Source organism: Gambusia affinis, linkage group LG11 (assembly GCF_019740435.1).
Source record: "Gambusia affinis linkage group LG11, SWU_Gaff_1.0, whole genome shotgun sequence".
NCBI lineage: Eukaryota > Metazoa > Chordata > Actinopteri > Cyprinodontiformes > Poeciliidae > Gambusia > Gambusia affinis.
The window spans coordinates 1,903,030-1,921,427 of NC_057878.1; the positions used below are offsets into that span (position 1 = coordinate 1,903,030).

Sequence of the window (18,398 nt, forward strand, 5' to 3'; positions counted from 1 at the left end):
CTTACCAGATCACACAGTCTGACCAGAGGTAAGTGTCATTCATTGTTTCATTTATGAAGCCGAAGGCAGCAGAAAAACATCAGCTCCTAAGGCCAACTCTGTCCTCTTCCTCGGTTTGGTCTTCCTCACCTTCAATGCCTCTTGTGATTTCTACATTCCAATCTATTTCAAATAGCTCCAGTTCAATTTAAAAAGGCTTAATAATGTTACCCATCACTGTTTTTGCTGGAGGAGCCAGGCAGTTGGACCTTTACATGTCATTTATCCGGAATGCATTGCAGCGTGAGCAACATTTCTATGAAAGTATTTTATTAAATTTATAAAATCTAAACCTACAATATAATTACTGTATTAATTTTACATCTGAAATAAATATTTCCCAAATAAGGTCTATTTTTCTAACTAATTGTGGATCCTTTTAAGAATGGCCATGTTTCTTAAGTGAAAAACGGGTGCCCTCTCTTATATATCTTAAACAGAGACTTAACTTTTGCTCCTGATAACTCATGAGGCAACATGGGACTTAACAATAGCCCTTGTCTTATAAATCTTAAACAGGGGCCTCGTTCTGGTTTCCATATCCTTGCTGTTTACTTTTTACTAATGTATAACATAATCAATAAGTTTGACAAACCAAATTAACTCTTTTCAACAGACTTATTTAATGATTGTTGTTTGGGATTCCGGTGTTGATGACTGTGAACTGGACGAACCAGTTCTCCCGTCTCTGTAGCCTATGTGAGGTTGGAGGCTGGATATTACAGCCGAGTTCATACACTGGGTCAGTAGAGGAACAAGTAGGCGTCGGGCTCAGGGGCGGGGCTAATGACCAGGAACTTTATACCCAAATAATAAAGCTAAAGATAATTTAACTTTACATCATAGACATGCCCTCAACAGCGGAGCTTAGAAGTTTCACCACCACAGAGAGTGATTATGTCATTGTGAAGTCCATCTGACATGAAGTACAACAAACTAAAAGAACAGGAGAAACATCAGGCTACTGGTCACTTATGATGAAACAACACAAATTCAAACCAGTTCAAAACCACAGAGAGTGATCGGATCATTTTGACACTTTATCAATTTCACCTCGAAGCCTGGAGCAGCTAGCAACTGCTGTAGCAAGGTTTATTGTTGACTTGTTGAACTGAGCACACAGCAGCCGCGTTGAAATAAATTTTTTAGGTGAGACCAAAAATACAGAGTCAAAGAAGTCTTTTAAGTCTGATCTAGAATGCATTTTATTGTGGTTGCCTTTTATAGGATGTGGTCAGTGAATCTTGTAACAGCAAGTTTTCAACATTTGTGGGTGTTTCCCAACAAAAGAAAGAGAGTCTTGATTGGACTATTGTTCTGAATCCTTGATTACTGTGGTAAGAAAAAGGAGCTGTGTTTGATGCTGTAGAGGACAGCTTTGATTTGTTTTGGTTTGGGAAAGTCATGCTTATATAGTCTTGAGCATCAAGGACCTCCAGAGTGCTGTTATATGACACTCTAGAGGTCCATGTAAAAGCAGCCAATCAATACTTATGATTAGAAAAGCATTCAGACAATGTAAAGCAAAAGAGGAGTGTTTCTTCGACATTCTATAGTAACTCTTTAAATTTAGCTTTTGTAGTATCTCTTCCTTTGCTTTACTCTTCACTAATATCACTTGAAATATCAATTTCACTACATATTTTTGCTGCTATTTCAGCTTTCTTTTTATACTTTCTTATATTTTTATACATTTTTAATATATATGCATTTCTTTGGAATTTTATGTCAAAGTCCAGCAAAAAAGGGATATACAACTGTGAAGTAGGAATAAAATTATACATCCATCCATTTTTGTCCCAAGTGGGGTCAGGAGCAGTGCTGGTGCCTATCTCCAGTGAACGTTTTGGGTGAGAGGCCGGGTCATCCTGAACAGGTTGCCATTCTGTCGCAGAGCAACACAGAGACAGACAGACAACCATGTACTCACACCTAGGGAGAATTTAGAGAGACCAATTAACCTGACAGTCATGTTTTTGGACTGTGGGAGGAAGCCGGAGAACCCGGAGAGAACCCATGTATGCACAGGGAGAACATGCAAACTCCATGCAGAAAGACCCCGGACCGGGATTCTAACCCAGGACCTTCTTGCTTCAAGGCAACAGTGCTACCAACTGCGCCACTGTGTAGCCCATTATACATTATTCAAAACATTTAAAAAAAATAAAAAAACTGAAAAGTGCAGTAGCAAAGTATTCAGCCCCCTTTCCTCTGAGTGCAACCAGTTGCCTTTAGAAGTTGCCTGATGTTTGCTAATAACGTAATAGAGTCCACCTGTGTTGAATCTAATATTAGTACAAATCCAGTCGCTCTTTGAAGCCTTAGAGGTTTGTTAAGAGAATATTGAGGACAAAATAGTTTCATGAAGAAGGCTTGGGCAATAAAAAGACTTTACAAGATTTGAACATCTCATTGTTCAATCCATCATCCAGAGATAAAAACAGTATGGCACAACTGGAAGCCTAATAAGAGGCCATCCACCTAAACTTATAGGCTGAGAAAGGAGAGCACTGATTAGAGATGCAGCCAAGAGGCCCATGGTGACTCTGGACCAGATGCAGAGATCCACAGCTCATGTGGGAGAATATGCCCACAGGACAACTATTATTCATGAACTGCACTGGTCTTCATGGAAGAGTGGCTAGAAAAAAGCCATTGCTAAAAGAAAACCATAAGGAGTCCTGTTAGCAGTTTGACAGAACTTATGTTGGTGACACAGCAAACGTGTGGAAGAAGGAGCTTTGATCAAACCAGACCAAAACGTTAAGTATAAACGTTAAGTTTTGGTCTGGTCCAAATGCAAAACGCTCTGTGTGAAGAGAAGTAATGCTGCAAATCACTCTGGACACCATGCCCACTGTCAAATATGTTGCTGGTAGACTTTAGAGTGGTATGGAGGTTCAACTACCTAAGCTTATTATCTGGGGATGCACTGGAATGGCCTAGTCAAAGCCCAGACCTAAACCCAATCAAGAATCTGTAGGAAGATCTGAAAAGTATTGTTCACTAACACTCTTCAGTCATAGGAGCTGTCCTGAAGTCCTAAAAGACTTGCAGCTGGAATTCCAGCAAAAAGTGGAACACAGTGGAACATCCTGATTAAACTCTAGTCTTATCAACTTTTTAATGAAATATAACACTAAGATGAGAGCTGATCAATGGGCACAATATATATTTATATTTCATTTTTCATATGAAAATTAAATCTAATAAAGCAAGAGTGGCTCTGTTTGTACTTAACCTGACTTGTCCTTACCTGTTTTGCCATTAGCTATAAAACTTTTTTAGAACATTGTTGTGTTTATAATGTAAACACTACAATTTTAATCTGGGTCAGTTTTAAAAGAAGTTCATTTTGTGCATTTCCCAAATTTCCTGGTGTTGCACAAACATAACAAAGTACAAGTGACTAGAAATATTACACAAATCATATCACCCAAAAGAAGTTAATTTGACTCAACAAGATGAAACATTTTGAAACTTTAATTTACTTATTGTGTGTTTGTCACAAACACTTGTTTTTACATGTCCACCATTCTCCTCATGCTCATGAATCTTGTGCCTCCATATCCCATCTCCCTGAAGCTTCTGTACTCTCCAGGCCTCATGTACATCATCCTGCCTCTGTAGTGAGGGTGCTCATACATCAGCCAGTGGCCGTCCATCACATGGCAGGACATGCAGTCAGACATGTGGAAACGATCCATGATGGAGTCACAGTCATCCATCAGCTCATACATCTGACCACCAAAGTTCTCCCTCTCATAGATCCTCATCCTGTAGGATCCCCTGTACTGTTAAAAACACAACACATCACATGTAGATTTCATTTTTAATCCCTCAACAGTCACCTTAGGAATCCTCAGAAGTTTTAAGTTTACCATGGGGATCATACGGCAAGACCTGATGCAGTCTCTCATGCCCATCATGCTCATGTAGTCAGCGTACTCGCCCCTTCTGAAAATATACTGGTTTCCCATGTAGTTGGGACGGTCATACCCAACAAAGCAGCCGCTCTCCACCCTGCAGGAGTGACACCTGCTCAGGAAGGAGGACATGTCGGCACAGTCGCTCATGCACTCATAGGAGCGACCTTGGAAGTTTCTGTCCTCATAAAAAATAATCTAGGAAGAAGTGAATTGATATTAACAATTATAAATAAGATATGGAAAGTTTCATAAATAGTACAAAGTAGAAAAAGGGCAAGTGTGCTTACCTTCCCCATAGTTGTGGAGGGAATGTTGATTCTTGTGAGAATGGAGTTGAGCTACACTAGCGGCTGTACTGTTTTAACTGCTACTTTTATACCTGATCTAACTCAAAGAATCTGCGGCTCTCATTGTATAAATCCCTCACTCAGCATCATGGTATAGAGGCCTATAGAGTGCAAAGGGTTATTTGACACATTTCCATGTGCCACAATCCCCTAGAAGACTTATGTAAGTCAACACAATGAGGACATTTGAAGCGACAATACATAGTGACAGACAATAATCCCTTTATCACTTTTCAAAACACACTGTATGGGCCTACCACTGTTATCTGAACAGTTTGAAGGCATGCAGATTCCTTTGTGTAATCACAACAGTCCAACATGCCGGTATGCTATGTACATTGTTTTGAACAAAGCTTTTACAGCTGTTTGTAGACACCTGAATTGTAATTTTTTTAGGAAGATGTTACAAACCATAAGCCAATTAGGAAGCAAGTTGTGTGTTGGATGTATTCTGTTCTTCTTTAAGAGATTTTGTAAATTTCAAAGTGACACTTTGTTGTGTTTTGGTAAAAATTTACCAAATGCTTCAAAGTGTAATAATTATGTGGTGAGCTTGTTTAGCCCTTGTTTTTAAAAAAATTGTTAATCCATCATAGAAAAATGCTAATAAAACCTGGTACCCAGCTATAAAAACATTTTGGGAAAACTACTGACAAGAAGTTGGTGACTAGAACAATGAAAAGGTGGCTATTCAAAAATGTGAATGTTAAGACAGGTATAGTAGAACGGTGTCCAATATATCAAAATCAAAGTAGCAACAGAAGACTACTTGATAGAAGTTCCACAGTGAAATTGAAAGTCAGCCAATTTTGTACAGTAGAGGACCGGAATAGTGACCCTTCAGGATTTGTGATAATGGGTTGAATATATTCATCCAAAAACACAGAATGGAAAAATAAATAGATTTTAAAAAAATACTGAAATGTCAATGAAGGAAGTAACAGAAGTAAATTGTATGACGATATTTTGTGATACTATGTTCACATCAACAATACTGACAACATTTGTAGTTAATCAGAATGGTTTTATTTGGTAGCACTGAGCAATAAACATTTAATACCAGGAATCCATGATTCTCCTCATGCTCATGAACCTCATGCCTCCATATCCCATCTCCCTGAAGCTCCTGTACTCTCCAGGCCTCATGTACATCATCCTGCCTCTGTAGTGAGGGTGCTCGTACATCAGCCAGTGGCCGTCCATCACATGGCAGGACATGCAGTCAGACATACGGTAGCGATCCATGAAGGAGTCACAGTCATCCATACACTCATGCATCTGACCACCGAAGTTCTCTCTTTCATAGATCCTCATCCTGTAGGATCCCCTGTACTGTAAAAGGATTGGAATACAAATTTTAATTACTGATGTCCCTATGTTCATAGTTGAGATTACGTTTAAATTCTAACCCACCATGGGGATCATACGACAAGACCTGATGCAGTCCCTCCAACCCATCATACTCATGTAGTCAGCGTATTCTCCCCTCCTGAAGAAATACTGGTTTCCCATGTAGTTGGGGCGGTCATAGACCATGAAGCAGCCGCTCTCCACTCTGCAGGAGTGACACCTGCTCATGTAAGAGTGCATGTCAGCACAGTCGCTCATGCACTCATAGTGGCGACCCATAAAGTTCCTATCCTCATAGAAGATGATCTGGAAAAGGGTGAAATAACATAAGAACTATAAACTCAAAACTAGTTAAATAATCAGTAGCAAAAAATCAAATAATCTATAGAAAAATGTGCACCTTGCCCCTCATGTTCATGTCGGTGTTGCTCATGTTGGCTGCAGATGAGTGGTTGCTCTTGCTCGTGTACTGACTTCCTACCTGGTTAACTCTTTGCTTTTATACCTGAACAACTGTAAAGAGTAAGTGGCCCCCTTTTATGGAAATGCTAACTCAGTAACTTACCATAGAGCTGCACAGTATGTCGCGGTTACATGCCTGTTTTTTTGTAATTAGTCTTTAGAAAAACCTGTCGGTCATATATGAACACATAGCACTTTAAACAGTGCTTAGAACAGGGAAATTAGGCATGTGACTGTAAAGAATAGTATTTAAAGCCTTTTATTTTTAGTGTTTATGTAGGTAGACTTTTTTTAAACTTCACATATTTTTGGGTTTGTATTATATCGTATCATGTTTTATGTAATATGCTCTGGAGGCACATGTTTTTTAGTCTCTTTTGTCTGACAAATATTGTCTTGGGTAATTTTGAAAAAAAAGCCATCATGTTATTTTCATCTCATTGTACACATTTTCACGTTCAAGCCAGTATCTTGAATTTAGATAATTTAATTTCAATGGCATTTAACATGGGTGAATACAGTTCAATTGCCAGATGATGGCAGTGTTTGTAGTGTAGATTAGAAGTAGGATTTTAGTGTTATATATGTGTATCGTCTGTATGTGCCTCTGAAGGTTCAGGTGTGTTCAGGTTCATAACTCATTCCATATTATGGGTTAGGCTCCAGATAGCCGTAGTAGCTGGAGCTGTGTGTTGACAATTGATCATTTCTCGTTAAGTCTAAAAAACGTGATAAAATAACTTCAGTTTTTTTTCTATAAAGACAGCAGAAAGAAGAGCATAACTGATTTATATATATCTTTTAAGTTTTAATGGCTTAGTTGGTATAAAATTGTCATTTTGTATACATTTGTTTTGATTGGACATAGCAGTCATAGCACTGAATTTCTTGTTGTTGATCAGCACTCTACTTTTATAACGTTCTTTGTAGTGAAATTGGCAAATTCATTGCAGGCTCTGGTTGTGTTGAGTTCAGATGCTACAGTCACATTGTCAACTGTGGCAAAGACTCGAGAATTGTTGATGTCTTTTTTAATTATTTCAGCTTACAATTTTTCTCATTGCTTGTTTCAGTGTTAAGGGGGACATCTCTTGCAAACTTTAGTTTTCCAGCCCTTCAATAGATTTTATGAGTATTTTTAATTTCTAGAAGTGTAAAAAAATTTACATGTATTGCCCCCGGTGCGCGATGGTGTTTTTATATTCTTTTTGGGTTACATTTTCAGTCTGTTCATTTTTTTCTATAATGTTTTCTTGTCTTTGACGTCAGTGCATTTGCTGTGGAACTGCTAAATATTGTCTTGACTTCCTGCTAATCCGCCATTTTTTCCTTCCAGCAATTTTGTAGTCCAAGTTCAGTTATGCCGAAGTTACAAGGAGACAAATCAAAATGTTGGGTTCTAGCATATATTGATGCACACAACTCCTTACATCACCCCAGACATTGAAGCTCCTTCAGTGTCTGGTTAAACTTTATTTTTCTCTGGAATGTTCCCACCAAAGTGGAGAAAAGTCTGTTTGCACAGACCACTAACGGATGACCTCTAGCATTATTAAAAGGGGTTTCCCAAAAGAGTTTGTCTGACTGAGGGGTGAGTTCCTTCTCTTTATGGAAACTAAGTACACAGCAAAGCAGAAAACTGTTAATAAAATGACAAAAGTTTATTGTACACATGAATTGTGTGTGTTGATGATGAATTCCTGACCGTTGGTTTGATAATAGGATTGAGCCTTCTGCTTCTGTTAGCTCTGTGTGCTAGCCTTTAGCTGTCTTCTTGAGGATATAACTGTATTGCTTGTTTTGGATGTAATTATAATTATTGTTATTTTTATCCAAATGCATTCAGTGATGTTCTTGACGTGGCCATTAGCTAACTTCTTAATTATGTCAAGGCTGTATTTACTTCATTTACATTATGGTAACATAAATATTTTTACGGGTATCTGACATGGATAGACACTATAGTTAAACTACGCTCCATGTGGGAGGTAGTTGGTTTGGATGGAGATTGTGAAAATACAGTAATAACACCATGGAAATGCATTCATTTAAAGATGCGGTTTGGCAGGTTTGTCTTCTTCATTCTCCAGCTTGAAATAGGATTTTTACAGACATAGCTCAATCCAATCCATTCTGATTGAGCTCCAGCTATTTTGCTTCACTGGGCCCGGATTTTGAAAGACACAGTATGTCTAATTTTCCTTCCACTTCACAGTATTTTGTGTTTGTCTGACAGATGCTTTTGTTTTTGGCTGTAATGTGACAAAATATGGAAAAGTTCAAAGAATGTAAATATTGTGCTGTGAGAAAGTATTTGTTCTCTTTCAGATTTCTACTTGTTGTTATACCTCATTTTGTTCCGATCATAAAATTAATTTTAAGTAAAAAAAATAGCCTGAGAAAGTACAAAGTGCCTTTCTAGATTTTTTTAATTTATTTAGAGAAAAGCTATCCATCATGGCCTACAGTAAAAGGTTTTTGCTACCTAACCCTGAGTGCTCTCATCAAGCACTTGTGATAAATGGCAATTTCTTTTTTTCCTTTTGTTCTCCCATGGTGAACCCCTGTTGAGTCCTTCATTTTCTGTTTTGCATGCTGCCTCCAGGAATGTTCTTGTTTGGATAATGGCTGCCATTCTAGATTTTGTCATCTAGAAATCTTACAAAATTGCTTTGTAACTCTTAGTTGTCACCTGATGTGCAACTTGACTGCAACAGAACAACTTTAGTCTTTCATGTGTTTTTGATAAGAGCATATACTGCTTTTTAAGACAAATTCACTTTCTTCATGTAGTCCAACACATTCTGTAGTGTTTCCTTTGTCATTCAGATGTCAAAATACTAATGTCTTATTCTGGGTGCAGCCAGATAACATGAAGTCCTAAAAAATGTGCTTAATCATTGATAATATAATATAAACTTTGTATTTTTGTGATACTGTTTCTAGGATAACCTTTTACTTAATAAATAACCACGGCAAAGATACCAGTAGTTTGAAAAAAATTTTAATTCAGTGGTATTAGGTGAGATTCCTGATATTTACATCTAATACCAGGAATCCATGATTCTCCTCATGCTCATGAACCTGGTTCCTCCATATCCCATGTCCCTGAAGTTCCTGTACTCTCCAGGCCTCATGTACATCATCCTGCCTCTGTAGTGAGGGTGCTCATACATCAGCCAGTGGCCGTCCATCACATGGCAGGACATGCAGTCAGACATACGGTAGCGATCCATGAAGGAGTCACAGTCGTCCATGCACTCGTGCATCTGACCACCAAAGTTCTCCCTCTCGTAGATCCTCATCCTGTAGGATCCCCTGTGCTGTAAAACATTTTCAAACAAACATCAGATTGGGTTTGTAGCTAAAAAAAGTATATTCTATCTAGAGGTGAGATTTCCTACCATAGGGATCATACGGCAGGACCTGATGCAGTCATTCCAGCCCATCATACTCATGTAGTCACCGTATTCTCCCCTCCTCATGAAGTACTGGTTTCCCATGTAGTTGGGGCGGTCATAGACCATGAAGCAGCCGCTCTCCACCCTGCAGGAGTGACACCTGCTCATGTAGGAGGACATGTCAGCACAGTCGCTCATGCACTCATAGTGGCGACCCTGGAAGTTCCTGTCCTCGTAGAAGATGATCTGGAAAAGAGAGAATTGTATTTTGAAATCAAACAGCGTAAAACTGGCAAAGGAAAACTGCATTTATTAATTAACTAAAGATGTTGTACCTTGCCCCTCATGTTCATGTTGCTCATGTTGGCTGCTGATGAGTGGTTGCTTTTGCTCCTGTACTGCATTCCTACCTGGGTTAACGCTTTGCTTTTATACCTAAGCAAATGTAAATACCTACTGGACCCCCTTTTGTAAAACTCCCAACTCAGCACCCTTTTTCTCTTTGGGAAAGCCTTCCTGTCATGTATGTACATCCAGCATTTTGACAGTGCCTGTAACATGTGAATAGACTAAGCCATGTGACTGTTAAAAATTGTATGTTCCTGTCTTATGGCATATAGTGTTCCCACAGGAGTTATCAGACCTTTATTAGTTTATAAAGTCCTTTGTTTTGATTATTCTGATCCGAATTTCCTGTCTTAGATAGAACACAAAAGGGATAGAAATATTTTCATAAGTCAACAACACAATGCAAGCAATTGTTGATATGTTCTCACCCAGGAGGAATGCTGCAAGTCCATGACTGGATGTAATTTGTTGGTTTTCATTTAAAACCTCTGAATAACATGTTGAGCATAATGTACTGTTTGAGAACTAGAATCAATATATATGTGTGATTGAATTGATTTTTAATTTTTATTTATTTGTAAAGGGCCATGAGACAACAGTTGAATTGGCACTAAATAAATAAACTCAGTTAAATAAATAAACTCAGTATCTTTTTTGACAGTTTGTATTCTTAGAAAACTTCAATTGGAAGCTGAAATTTGCTGGCCTGTCTTGTTGTGACTCCATTGTACTCAGTTATATACTTCTGTATCTAAGTCTTGATTCTTCGGTATAAATCTCTGGTGGTCTTGCCTGGTTGTCCCATCATGTCTGTTTTTTTTTTTGTTTGTTTGTTTGTTTGTTTGTGTTCTGATTTAAAGCTCAGCAGTAATTTTGCTCTGGTGAAAGCTGGGCCTGGCCTATTCAAGTTATGTGTTGTTCTCATAAGTCTTGTGTCTGGTGCTCTGGTTTAATTCCCGGCGGGAATGGTTCCCTGGGAAAATTGAGAATTTGACATTAGTTTGACCTGTCTGGAAAACCACAAACTCAGAATTTTATACCATTTAAAGGTGTAAAATGAGGCAACGAGGGTCGTTTTTACTATCCGGGCTGGCCTGTTGACTGGAAGGGACCAAACCTGCTTACTGTCTGTGTCTCCCCTGCTGTGGTGATGGACCCCTGATGACCAGACGATTCAGTGTGGTTTTTACAACCCCAGTTGGGCTGTCTGACCTTTCAACCTGAAAGGACCCTACATGCTTAGCGATTGGGTCTCTCTTACAAAGATGATGGACACCCAAAGATTATGTCTCCAAATGATTCTGAAAAAGCCCTGCGACAGACTGGTGACCTGTCCAGGGTGAACCCTGCCTGTCGCCCAAAACATTCACTGAAGATGGGTACCAGCATCCCTGCCGACCCCAGTAGGGACAAGTGTGTTAGAAAATAAATGGATGGATGATTCTGAAAAACGCATCCATGCATTTAACTTTAGTTGCATAATGGCAAGTGTCTTGCAGGTCTGAATAAAATGTTGGACAGTTGCAACTGATCCAGAGTGCAGCTGCTTGTGTTCTTGCTAAAACCAGAAAGTTAGAGCACATCACCCCAGTATTAAATATTAAAGTTCTTACAGTGACTCCATGTAGCCTTAGAGAGAACATCAGGCCAAAACCTATTCTCATGATCAAAATAAGCGGATATCAGCTAAATTTAATTTTAGTTGCATAATTGCAACAGTGTCTTACAGGTCTGCCTAAAAAGTCTTACTTTGACAGAAATAGATTCTATCAGTTGTTCCTTTGCCCTCCTAAAATTTCCATTCCACCTTTGTGGCCATCCCAGGTTTCATGTTTCTCAAATCAAGCCAATTGTTTCCAGTGGCATGTGCTGAAGACTGGAAGACATCAGGAACATCCAGATTAATTTCCACCTTCCAGTGTCTTAACATTGATGCTCCCTACAAACTCCTAAGGACTGCCTTTGTGGGAAGGTTGGAGAAGTAACCTGTGGAGTGACCATTTTTTTTAACCTCTTCTCTGTGCAATACCCAGTAGTAGCTATAAAGCCATTTGAATCCCTGGCTCAGCACGGTTATAATTCTGTTGAGTCTACCTCTTGACTTTAGTTCCCCATAATTTCAAATGACTTTCTTACTGCAATCAACCATGGTAATGATGAAGGAGAGCTTTTGATGATTTTTCCTACTGTGTTCAAAGACAGAAATGCATTTCAACTTTGCCACTGGGGCATTAGTACCTTGAAAATCTGACAGAAAATAATAATCAAAGCCAGACTTTGGCGCATATTTGAATGTTTCAAGGCTGTAGTCGTATAATTTTGACCAGCCATTTACCAGTCCTATTTAGTTTAAATGCTTTTATTTTTTTAACTCTTTCTTCTCTTTCTCCACTTTGCATTTGACCAATTCTGATCATTTAAACTACACTACCAGTAGAAAACAAGTAGATAGTTTGGAGATCACAGGACTGGACAGTTTGCATAAGATTCTGAGATGATTCAACCTAATAACTACCATCCAGTCTTTATGTTGTTCTGACATGCTTATCATTATATTACTGTTGATTTATTGGGATTTATGGTGGGGACTGCATACACTGAAAAAAAATAACTCTTTGGATGAACAGAAAAAAATTCATGGAAAGGATTTCTGCCTGATTGCTTTATTTCAGCACCATGTAATTCTGTTACTGTAAGCCTAATATGAGGCCGTCCAGCCAAGAGGCCCATGGTGACTCTGGACCAGATGCAGAGATCCACAGCTCATGTGGGAAAATATGCCCACAGGACAACTATTAGCCTTCACTGTATAGATGTGGTCTTTATGGACCAGTGGCTAGAAGAAAGCCATTATTAAAAGAAAACAGTTAGCAGTTTTTGACAAAACTCATGTTGGTGACACAGCAAACATGTGGAAGAAGCTACCATTTTAGTCAAAATGTAAAACCCCAACACTACACATCACTCTGAATCCACTATCCACTCTGTCAAAATGGTGGTGGCAGCATCATGCTGTGGATGTGCTTTTCTTCAGCAAGGATAGTGAAGACGGTCAGAGTTGATGGGGAAAATGGATGGAACTGAACACGGGGCAATGTTGGGAGAAAACCTTTTCCACAATGCTGAGAAGGTTTTAGACCAGACGATACTTACTTACACTTATCTAGCAACCCTGAATAGGAGTATCTAGTTTATTTACTTTGGATCAACATCATTAACTTTTTCTTCTTTTGCTCTTGCTTTTGGTTTATTTTGTTTGTATTTCCTTTTAATTCCTGTAAAGCAATTTGAATTGCCATGTTGGTGAAAATGTGCTATAATAAATGAAATGACCTTTACCTTCAGGTGATAAATATTAAAAATGAAACTTCTGAAATTAAGAAACTTTTCTGTAAATGTAACCATTTTCCTAGGTTTTTATTTTTTAAATTGAAGTTTAAATTGATCATAGGTCTGTAACCTAAAGCTTTGATTAAGAAAATTTTTCTTTTATCACACCAATCTGTGTTGGTGTGATAAAAGATAACAACATAATTATACCACGACTAACACTAATAATAATTTAAACATTGTAGACAGATAAATAGAGGTGTACCATTTAATTTATTTTATTAAGTTAAAATTGTACAGTTAGCACATGTCCATGATTCTCCTCATGCTCATGAACCTCATGCCTCCATATCCCATCTCCCTGAAGCTCCTGTACTCTCCAGGCCTCATGTACATCATCCTGCCTCTGTAGTGAGGGTGCTCGTACATCAGCCAGTGGCCGTCCATCACATGGCAGGACATGCAGTCAGACATACGGTAGCGATCCATGATGGAGTCACAGTCATCCATCAGCTCATACATCTGACCACCAAAGTTCTCCCTCTCGTAGATCCTCATCCTGTAGGATCCCCTGTACTGTTTGAAGACATTATGACATAATAAAAATCTAGTTTCTAGTTGCCCCAGTCTTAGAAATGAATAACTTATTGTTTAATACATACCGAAGGGATCATACGGCAAGACCTGATTCCACCACTCCAGCCCATCATGCTCATGTAGTCAGCGTACTCGCCCCTCCTCATGAAATACTGGTTTCCCATGTAGTTGGGGCGGTCATAGACCATGAAGCAGCCGCTCTCCACCCTGCAGGAGTGACACCTGCTCAGGTAGGAGGACATGTCAGCACAGTCGCTCATGCACTCATAGTGGCGACCCTGGAAGTTTCTGTCCTCATAGAAGATGATCTGTGAGAACAAAGGTATTTTTAGATATCACAGTGATTAAGCCTTACCAGATGAGTCTTGTGGATAATCTACCATTGATGTAAAAATGTTTACCTTGCCCATGGTGGTGGTGGTGGCTTGTCAGGTCACTCAGAGTACTGTAGATGAACTGATACCCTGCCTGCCTGAGTATCTTACATTTATACCTGACAGTAGACAAAGACAGTGTACCCCTCTATTGTTCAAATTCATGACCTGGCAAAATACTATTGAAGCCTAGAGCATTTTGAGTTGCTTACACATATAGCAGTGAGGCCATGAACATTGTTTAGCAATTTCTTTTAAAAGCAATTTTTTTTAAATGGAAATTGTGTTTGTCTATAGTTGATGACCTCATGAATGATGTTGATGTTATTCCTAATAGCAGAGAAAAATAGAAATTGCTTTTGTATTAATATTTGTGACAGTAAATAGAGAAAGACATGTTTCATTTGTTGTTTGTACACTGAATGCATTTTGATATTAGGTGTTGCACAAAAGCACTATATATTGATGCATAACTAACATGTATCAAGATAATTTGATATGACTAATGACGAACTGTAACAGACTTTTAAACTGTTACAGTTTTTTCATATCTTTGAGGAACAATAGAGGATGAATAAAAACTACAATTTTTTTATATCTGGAAGAGGTGGTGATGTATTCAGTTTATTAGTAATGGACTGGTTGACCTTGACAGAGTAAAACAGCTGACTACCAGCCTACCATGTGGATAATAGGCATGACTCTTAGCAGACTATATTATGAATATCTAGCAAAAAAGAAGAAAAAAACCTGGACAAAAAACCTGCTTCTGGTTGCAAAAAATGTTCACATAATGTTCCACTAAGATTTTAATATTTTGATATTATAAGATCATAAAAAGATCAAGTTAATTGAGGTCCACATAATCTACACCTAGTCACTTTCTGAATTTCTAATGCTAGCTATTAAAAGTTAATAAAAACGACATAAGGTTGACTCTAGTTTTTTCAAACTTTATTTACAGAATTAAACAAAACATTAAATTGATCAGAGAAACACATTACAGCATTTGTAGCCCAGCTTCCATGTTGGGGTGATAGTCCTACTGCTGTGACCCTAAAGTATGAATCATTTTTGGGTGAGTGTGAATCATCTTACAGTTCAGAAGATCTCTGTTATTGGATGTAGCCAACATCATGTTGCTATGGCAATAAAAAGCTTCAGAAAAAACATTCGGCGATTGATGACTGACTTACACCTGTAGTCTCAAACATACGTGCCCCAAACCCCAATGCACATTTGTTTGTAAATATTGTAGATTGTTATGTATTTTAGTCTGCGGCCTGGCCTTTATTCTGCATGTGGGTCAGAAAACAACCAGAGGACACAACAACTGTGTTACAATCCCAGACATTGCCTTTCTGTGTGGAGTTTACATGTTCTCTCGATGGAAGAGGTTGCTCTCTCTATTCTGTGACCTCTGAGTGTGACCGTTCATGATTACTGTCCTGTCCATTACAGACAGGCACCAGGCCCTGCAACCCAACACGGGTAAGATGGGAATGGACAGGCCATTCATTTTTGAGACGGGTTGTTTTCAAACCACTCTTTAAAAGATTTGACATAAGTCACGTTAATATGTTTGTTTAATTAAAAACATTGTTTTAGTTATAACTGAGGGTGCATTATCTTTTCCTCTAGATGAGTCATAAAGATACAAATGGAAGTCAATCCTTGTACCTCACCACAGTTCAGGTGAAGCGACACACATATGAACCACTTTAGAGTTTCTAATTTCACTCTGTATTTTCTGATGTCGATGTTCAAGAGCTCTACTGTCACCAACAGAGAAGGAGGCAACTACAATATAGATTGTATCTACCTACCAACCTAACAGTGACACAATGAACCCCTTCCTTCTCAGGCAATATTGCCCCAGATAATGTTTATATATTTGGTAATAATAATAATAATTCATTTTATTTTAAGCACCTTTTGTGACACTTAGGAGATTTTGACAATTTAGACACTTTGTATTGTCATTTATGCCACTATCACGGCAAAACTCAAAATATTTTGATAAAACTATAAGTATATATTTCTAACTCCTCGTCTCCAGGCTCTTCTGTTTTGGCTGGCTGAATAATTTCCAGTTCAGGCTTTCTTTTTCCAAATACATCATCTCACATTTTATCCATATTGAAGCGTTTTTCAAAATTTTATTGCAACAATGTATCTTAAATATAGTGTAAATACAATATTGAATGACTAGAATTAGCAGGTAATTTAAAGGTTAAATTTGACAGCAGTTGATAATTTATTTGTAAGAAAATGTCAGATTGAGGTATTTGGGTTGTAAAACAGAAAGTAAATTTAGGAAAACACATCAGTATTAGGGAATTAATGTTGTTTTGTACCTGGTGATGACACGTACATACTGGATAGACAGTAATATTAGAGATTGACTCTTTAATCTTTGTCTGCAAGGGAGTGAGAAGAAAAGATTTTTTTTTAAAAAAAGCATTCTATCATTTGATTTGCAGACAGTTTGAGGATGTGTATTTATTTAATCAAAATTATGATCGTTATTTAAGGTTCTGACAACCGTTGAGGGACAGAATTAGGTTGTTGACTCATAATTTAACGCGGTGGTTGGTCCTTAACTCCCACTGTCCTCTGTGTTTTAAATGTGTCTCTGTTCCACAGCAGATTCTACAGACTGCATGACCTCCTCTGCATTCCATCCAGTGCTGCTGAAGCCTGGTAATCAATATGTTATTTATGTCAGTAATGTGGTAGCAAGAAAACACTTAAGACATGCAGGTCAGGAGGCCTGAGGTTACAAAGAGGGATTTATTGTATACCCTCTTTGCAACTTTTCCAGAAGTAAAAAAAAATCAAGCATCGTAGAAAAGATAGAAAAGAGAATGAATAACTTTATTGGTATTTAGTGGTAGGAATCTATGATTCTCCTCATGCTCATGAACTTGGTTCCTCCATATCCCATATCCCTGAAGCTCCTGTACTCTCCAGGTCTCAGGTACATCATCCTGCCTTTGTAGTGGGCCTGCTCGTACATCAGCCAGTGACCATCCATCACATGGCAGGACATGCAGTTGGACATGCGATAGCGATCCATGAAGGAGTCACAGTCATCCATGCACTCATGCATCTGACCACCGAAGTTCTCTCTCTCGTAGATCCTCATCCTGTAGGATCCCCTGTGCTGTAAAAGGATTTGAGAAACCCAGATTAGATCAGGAATTGCCAGTAAAAATAAAACGCTGTGTAGACAGGAGATGCAGTACCATGGGGATCATACGGCAGGACCTGATGCAGTCAGACATTCCCATCATGCTCATGTAGTCAGCGTACTCGCCCCTCCTCATGAAGTACTGGTTTCCCATGTAGTTGGGGCGGTCATAGACCATGAAGCAGCCGCTCTCCACCCTGCAGGAGTGACACCTGGTCAGGAAGGAGGTGAGCTCTGCACAGTCGCTGCTGGTCTCATAGAAGCGACCCTGGAAGTTCCTGTCCTCGTAAAAGATGATCTGAGAAGACAAAATCATCAACTGAAATCTGTATTTTTTTTAATACAAATATAAATTTGGCATCTTTACATTTCATTGGATATGTTGATGATTTTCATGATCAACCTACCTTGCCCATGATCCTAGACTTCAGTTGGTTCCTGTAGAACTGAACTGTGGCTGATGTGTGGTCCTGGCACTGGCTACTGTTACTTTTATACTTGCTGAAAATAAAAATGTATGTTGGGCTTCTATTGTGTAAAGTCCACACTCAGCAACATGCCATAAAAGACTATAGAGCTGCCAGGGCATTAAAGGGTCATTATCCAGCACTATACGCTCTTCTGGTGGAAATGCATGCACTGCATACGTACAGCATTGTTGCTAGGCATAATGAAAAATAACGAGAAGCTTCTAAACCTAATATTCCACAGCAGAATATGCTGCAGAATCGGCTGCTTTATGTTATATTTTTATTAGCAAAACAAAACTCTGGACTGGAGAATGTAATACTTACATTTAATACATTTCAAATAAAACAGGATTTCACTTCAGATACTTCAGAGATAAAACTAAATATTTCACATCCATGATGACATTTTAAGAAAACCATGCAGAGTGGACCTGTGTTTTAAGGTTCTTGAAAACTGGCTGACCCAATTCATACTGACAGATCGAAACAATAAACCCAATGGAATAAGATTGCTTCTTTTAAAGCTATCACAAGAGGTATGTTAATGGGATTTATCTA

The 18,398-nt window shown here is 38.5% G+C and overlaps 5 protein-coding genes across 5 annotated transcripts; all 5 read right to left on the minus strand.

Moving 5' to 3' along the window:
- Positions 1–3,560: 3,560 nt before the first annotated feature.
- Positions 3,561–4,300, minus strand: LOC122839481 (gamma-crystallin M3-like). The gene is made up of 3 exons (XM_044131070.1): positions 4,256–4,300; positions 3,921–4,163; positions 3,561–3,833 (listed from the first exon to the last, which is right to left on the minus strand). Exons 1-3 carry the CDS (start codon positions 4,262–4,264, stop codon positions 3,561–3,563), a joined length of 525 nt encoding a protein of 174 aa, XP_043987005.1. The 5' UTR covers positions 4,265–4,300.
- A 1,018-nt stretch (positions 4,301–5,318) lies between these two features.
- On the minus strand, positions 5,319–6,133 carry LOC122839480 (gamma-crystallin M2-like). Its single transcript, XM_044131069.1, has 3 exons — positions 6,066–6,133; positions 5,729–5,971; positions 5,319–5,647 (listed from the first exon to the last, which is right to left on the minus strand). Exons 1-3 carry the CDS (start codon positions 6,096–6,098, stop codon positions 5,369–5,371), a joined length of 555 nt encoding a protein of 184 aa, XP_043987004.1. The 5' UTR covers positions 6,099–6,133; the 3' UTR covers positions 5,319–5,368.
- Positions 6,134–9,115: 2,982 nt separating this feature from the next.
- Positions 9,116–9,927, minus strand: LOC122839482 (gamma-crystallin M2-like). Its single transcript, XM_044131071.1, has 3 exons — positions 9,864–9,927; positions 9,532–9,774; positions 9,116–9,450 (listed from the first exon to the last, which is right to left on the minus strand). The coding sequence occupies exons 1-3, from the start codon at positions 9,888–9,890 to the stop codon at positions 9,172–9,174; spliced, it is 549 nt and encodes a 182-aa protein (XP_043987006.1). The 5' UTR covers positions 9,891–9,927; the 3' UTR covers positions 9,116–9,171.
- Positions 9,928–13,474: 3,547 nt separating this feature from the next.
- LOC122839483 (gamma-crystallin M3-like) lies at positions 13,475–14,251 on the minus strand. The gene is made up of 3 exons (XM_044131072.1): positions 14,205–14,251; positions 13,869–14,111; positions 13,475–13,782 (listed from the first exon to the last, which is right to left on the minus strand). Exons 1-3 carry the CDS (start codon positions 14,211–14,213, stop codon positions 13,507–13,509), a joined length of 528 nt encoding a protein of 175 aa, XP_043987007.1. The 5' UTR covers positions 14,214–14,251; the 3' UTR covers positions 13,475–13,506.
- A 2,784-nt stretch (positions 14,252–17,035) lies between these two features.
- On the minus strand, positions 17,036–17,840 carry LOC122839484 (gamma-crystallin M3-like). Its single transcript, XM_044131073.1, has 3 exons — positions 17,778–17,840; positions 17,426–17,668; positions 17,036–17,343 (listed from the first exon to the last, which is right to left on the minus strand). The coding sequence occupies exons 1-3, from the start codon at positions 17,784–17,786 to the stop codon at positions 17,065–17,067; spliced, it is 531 nt and encodes a 176-aa protein (XP_043987008.1). The 5' UTR covers positions 17,787–17,840; the 3' UTR covers positions 17,036–17,064.
- Between the last annotated feature and the right edge of the window lie 558 nt (positions 17,841–18,398).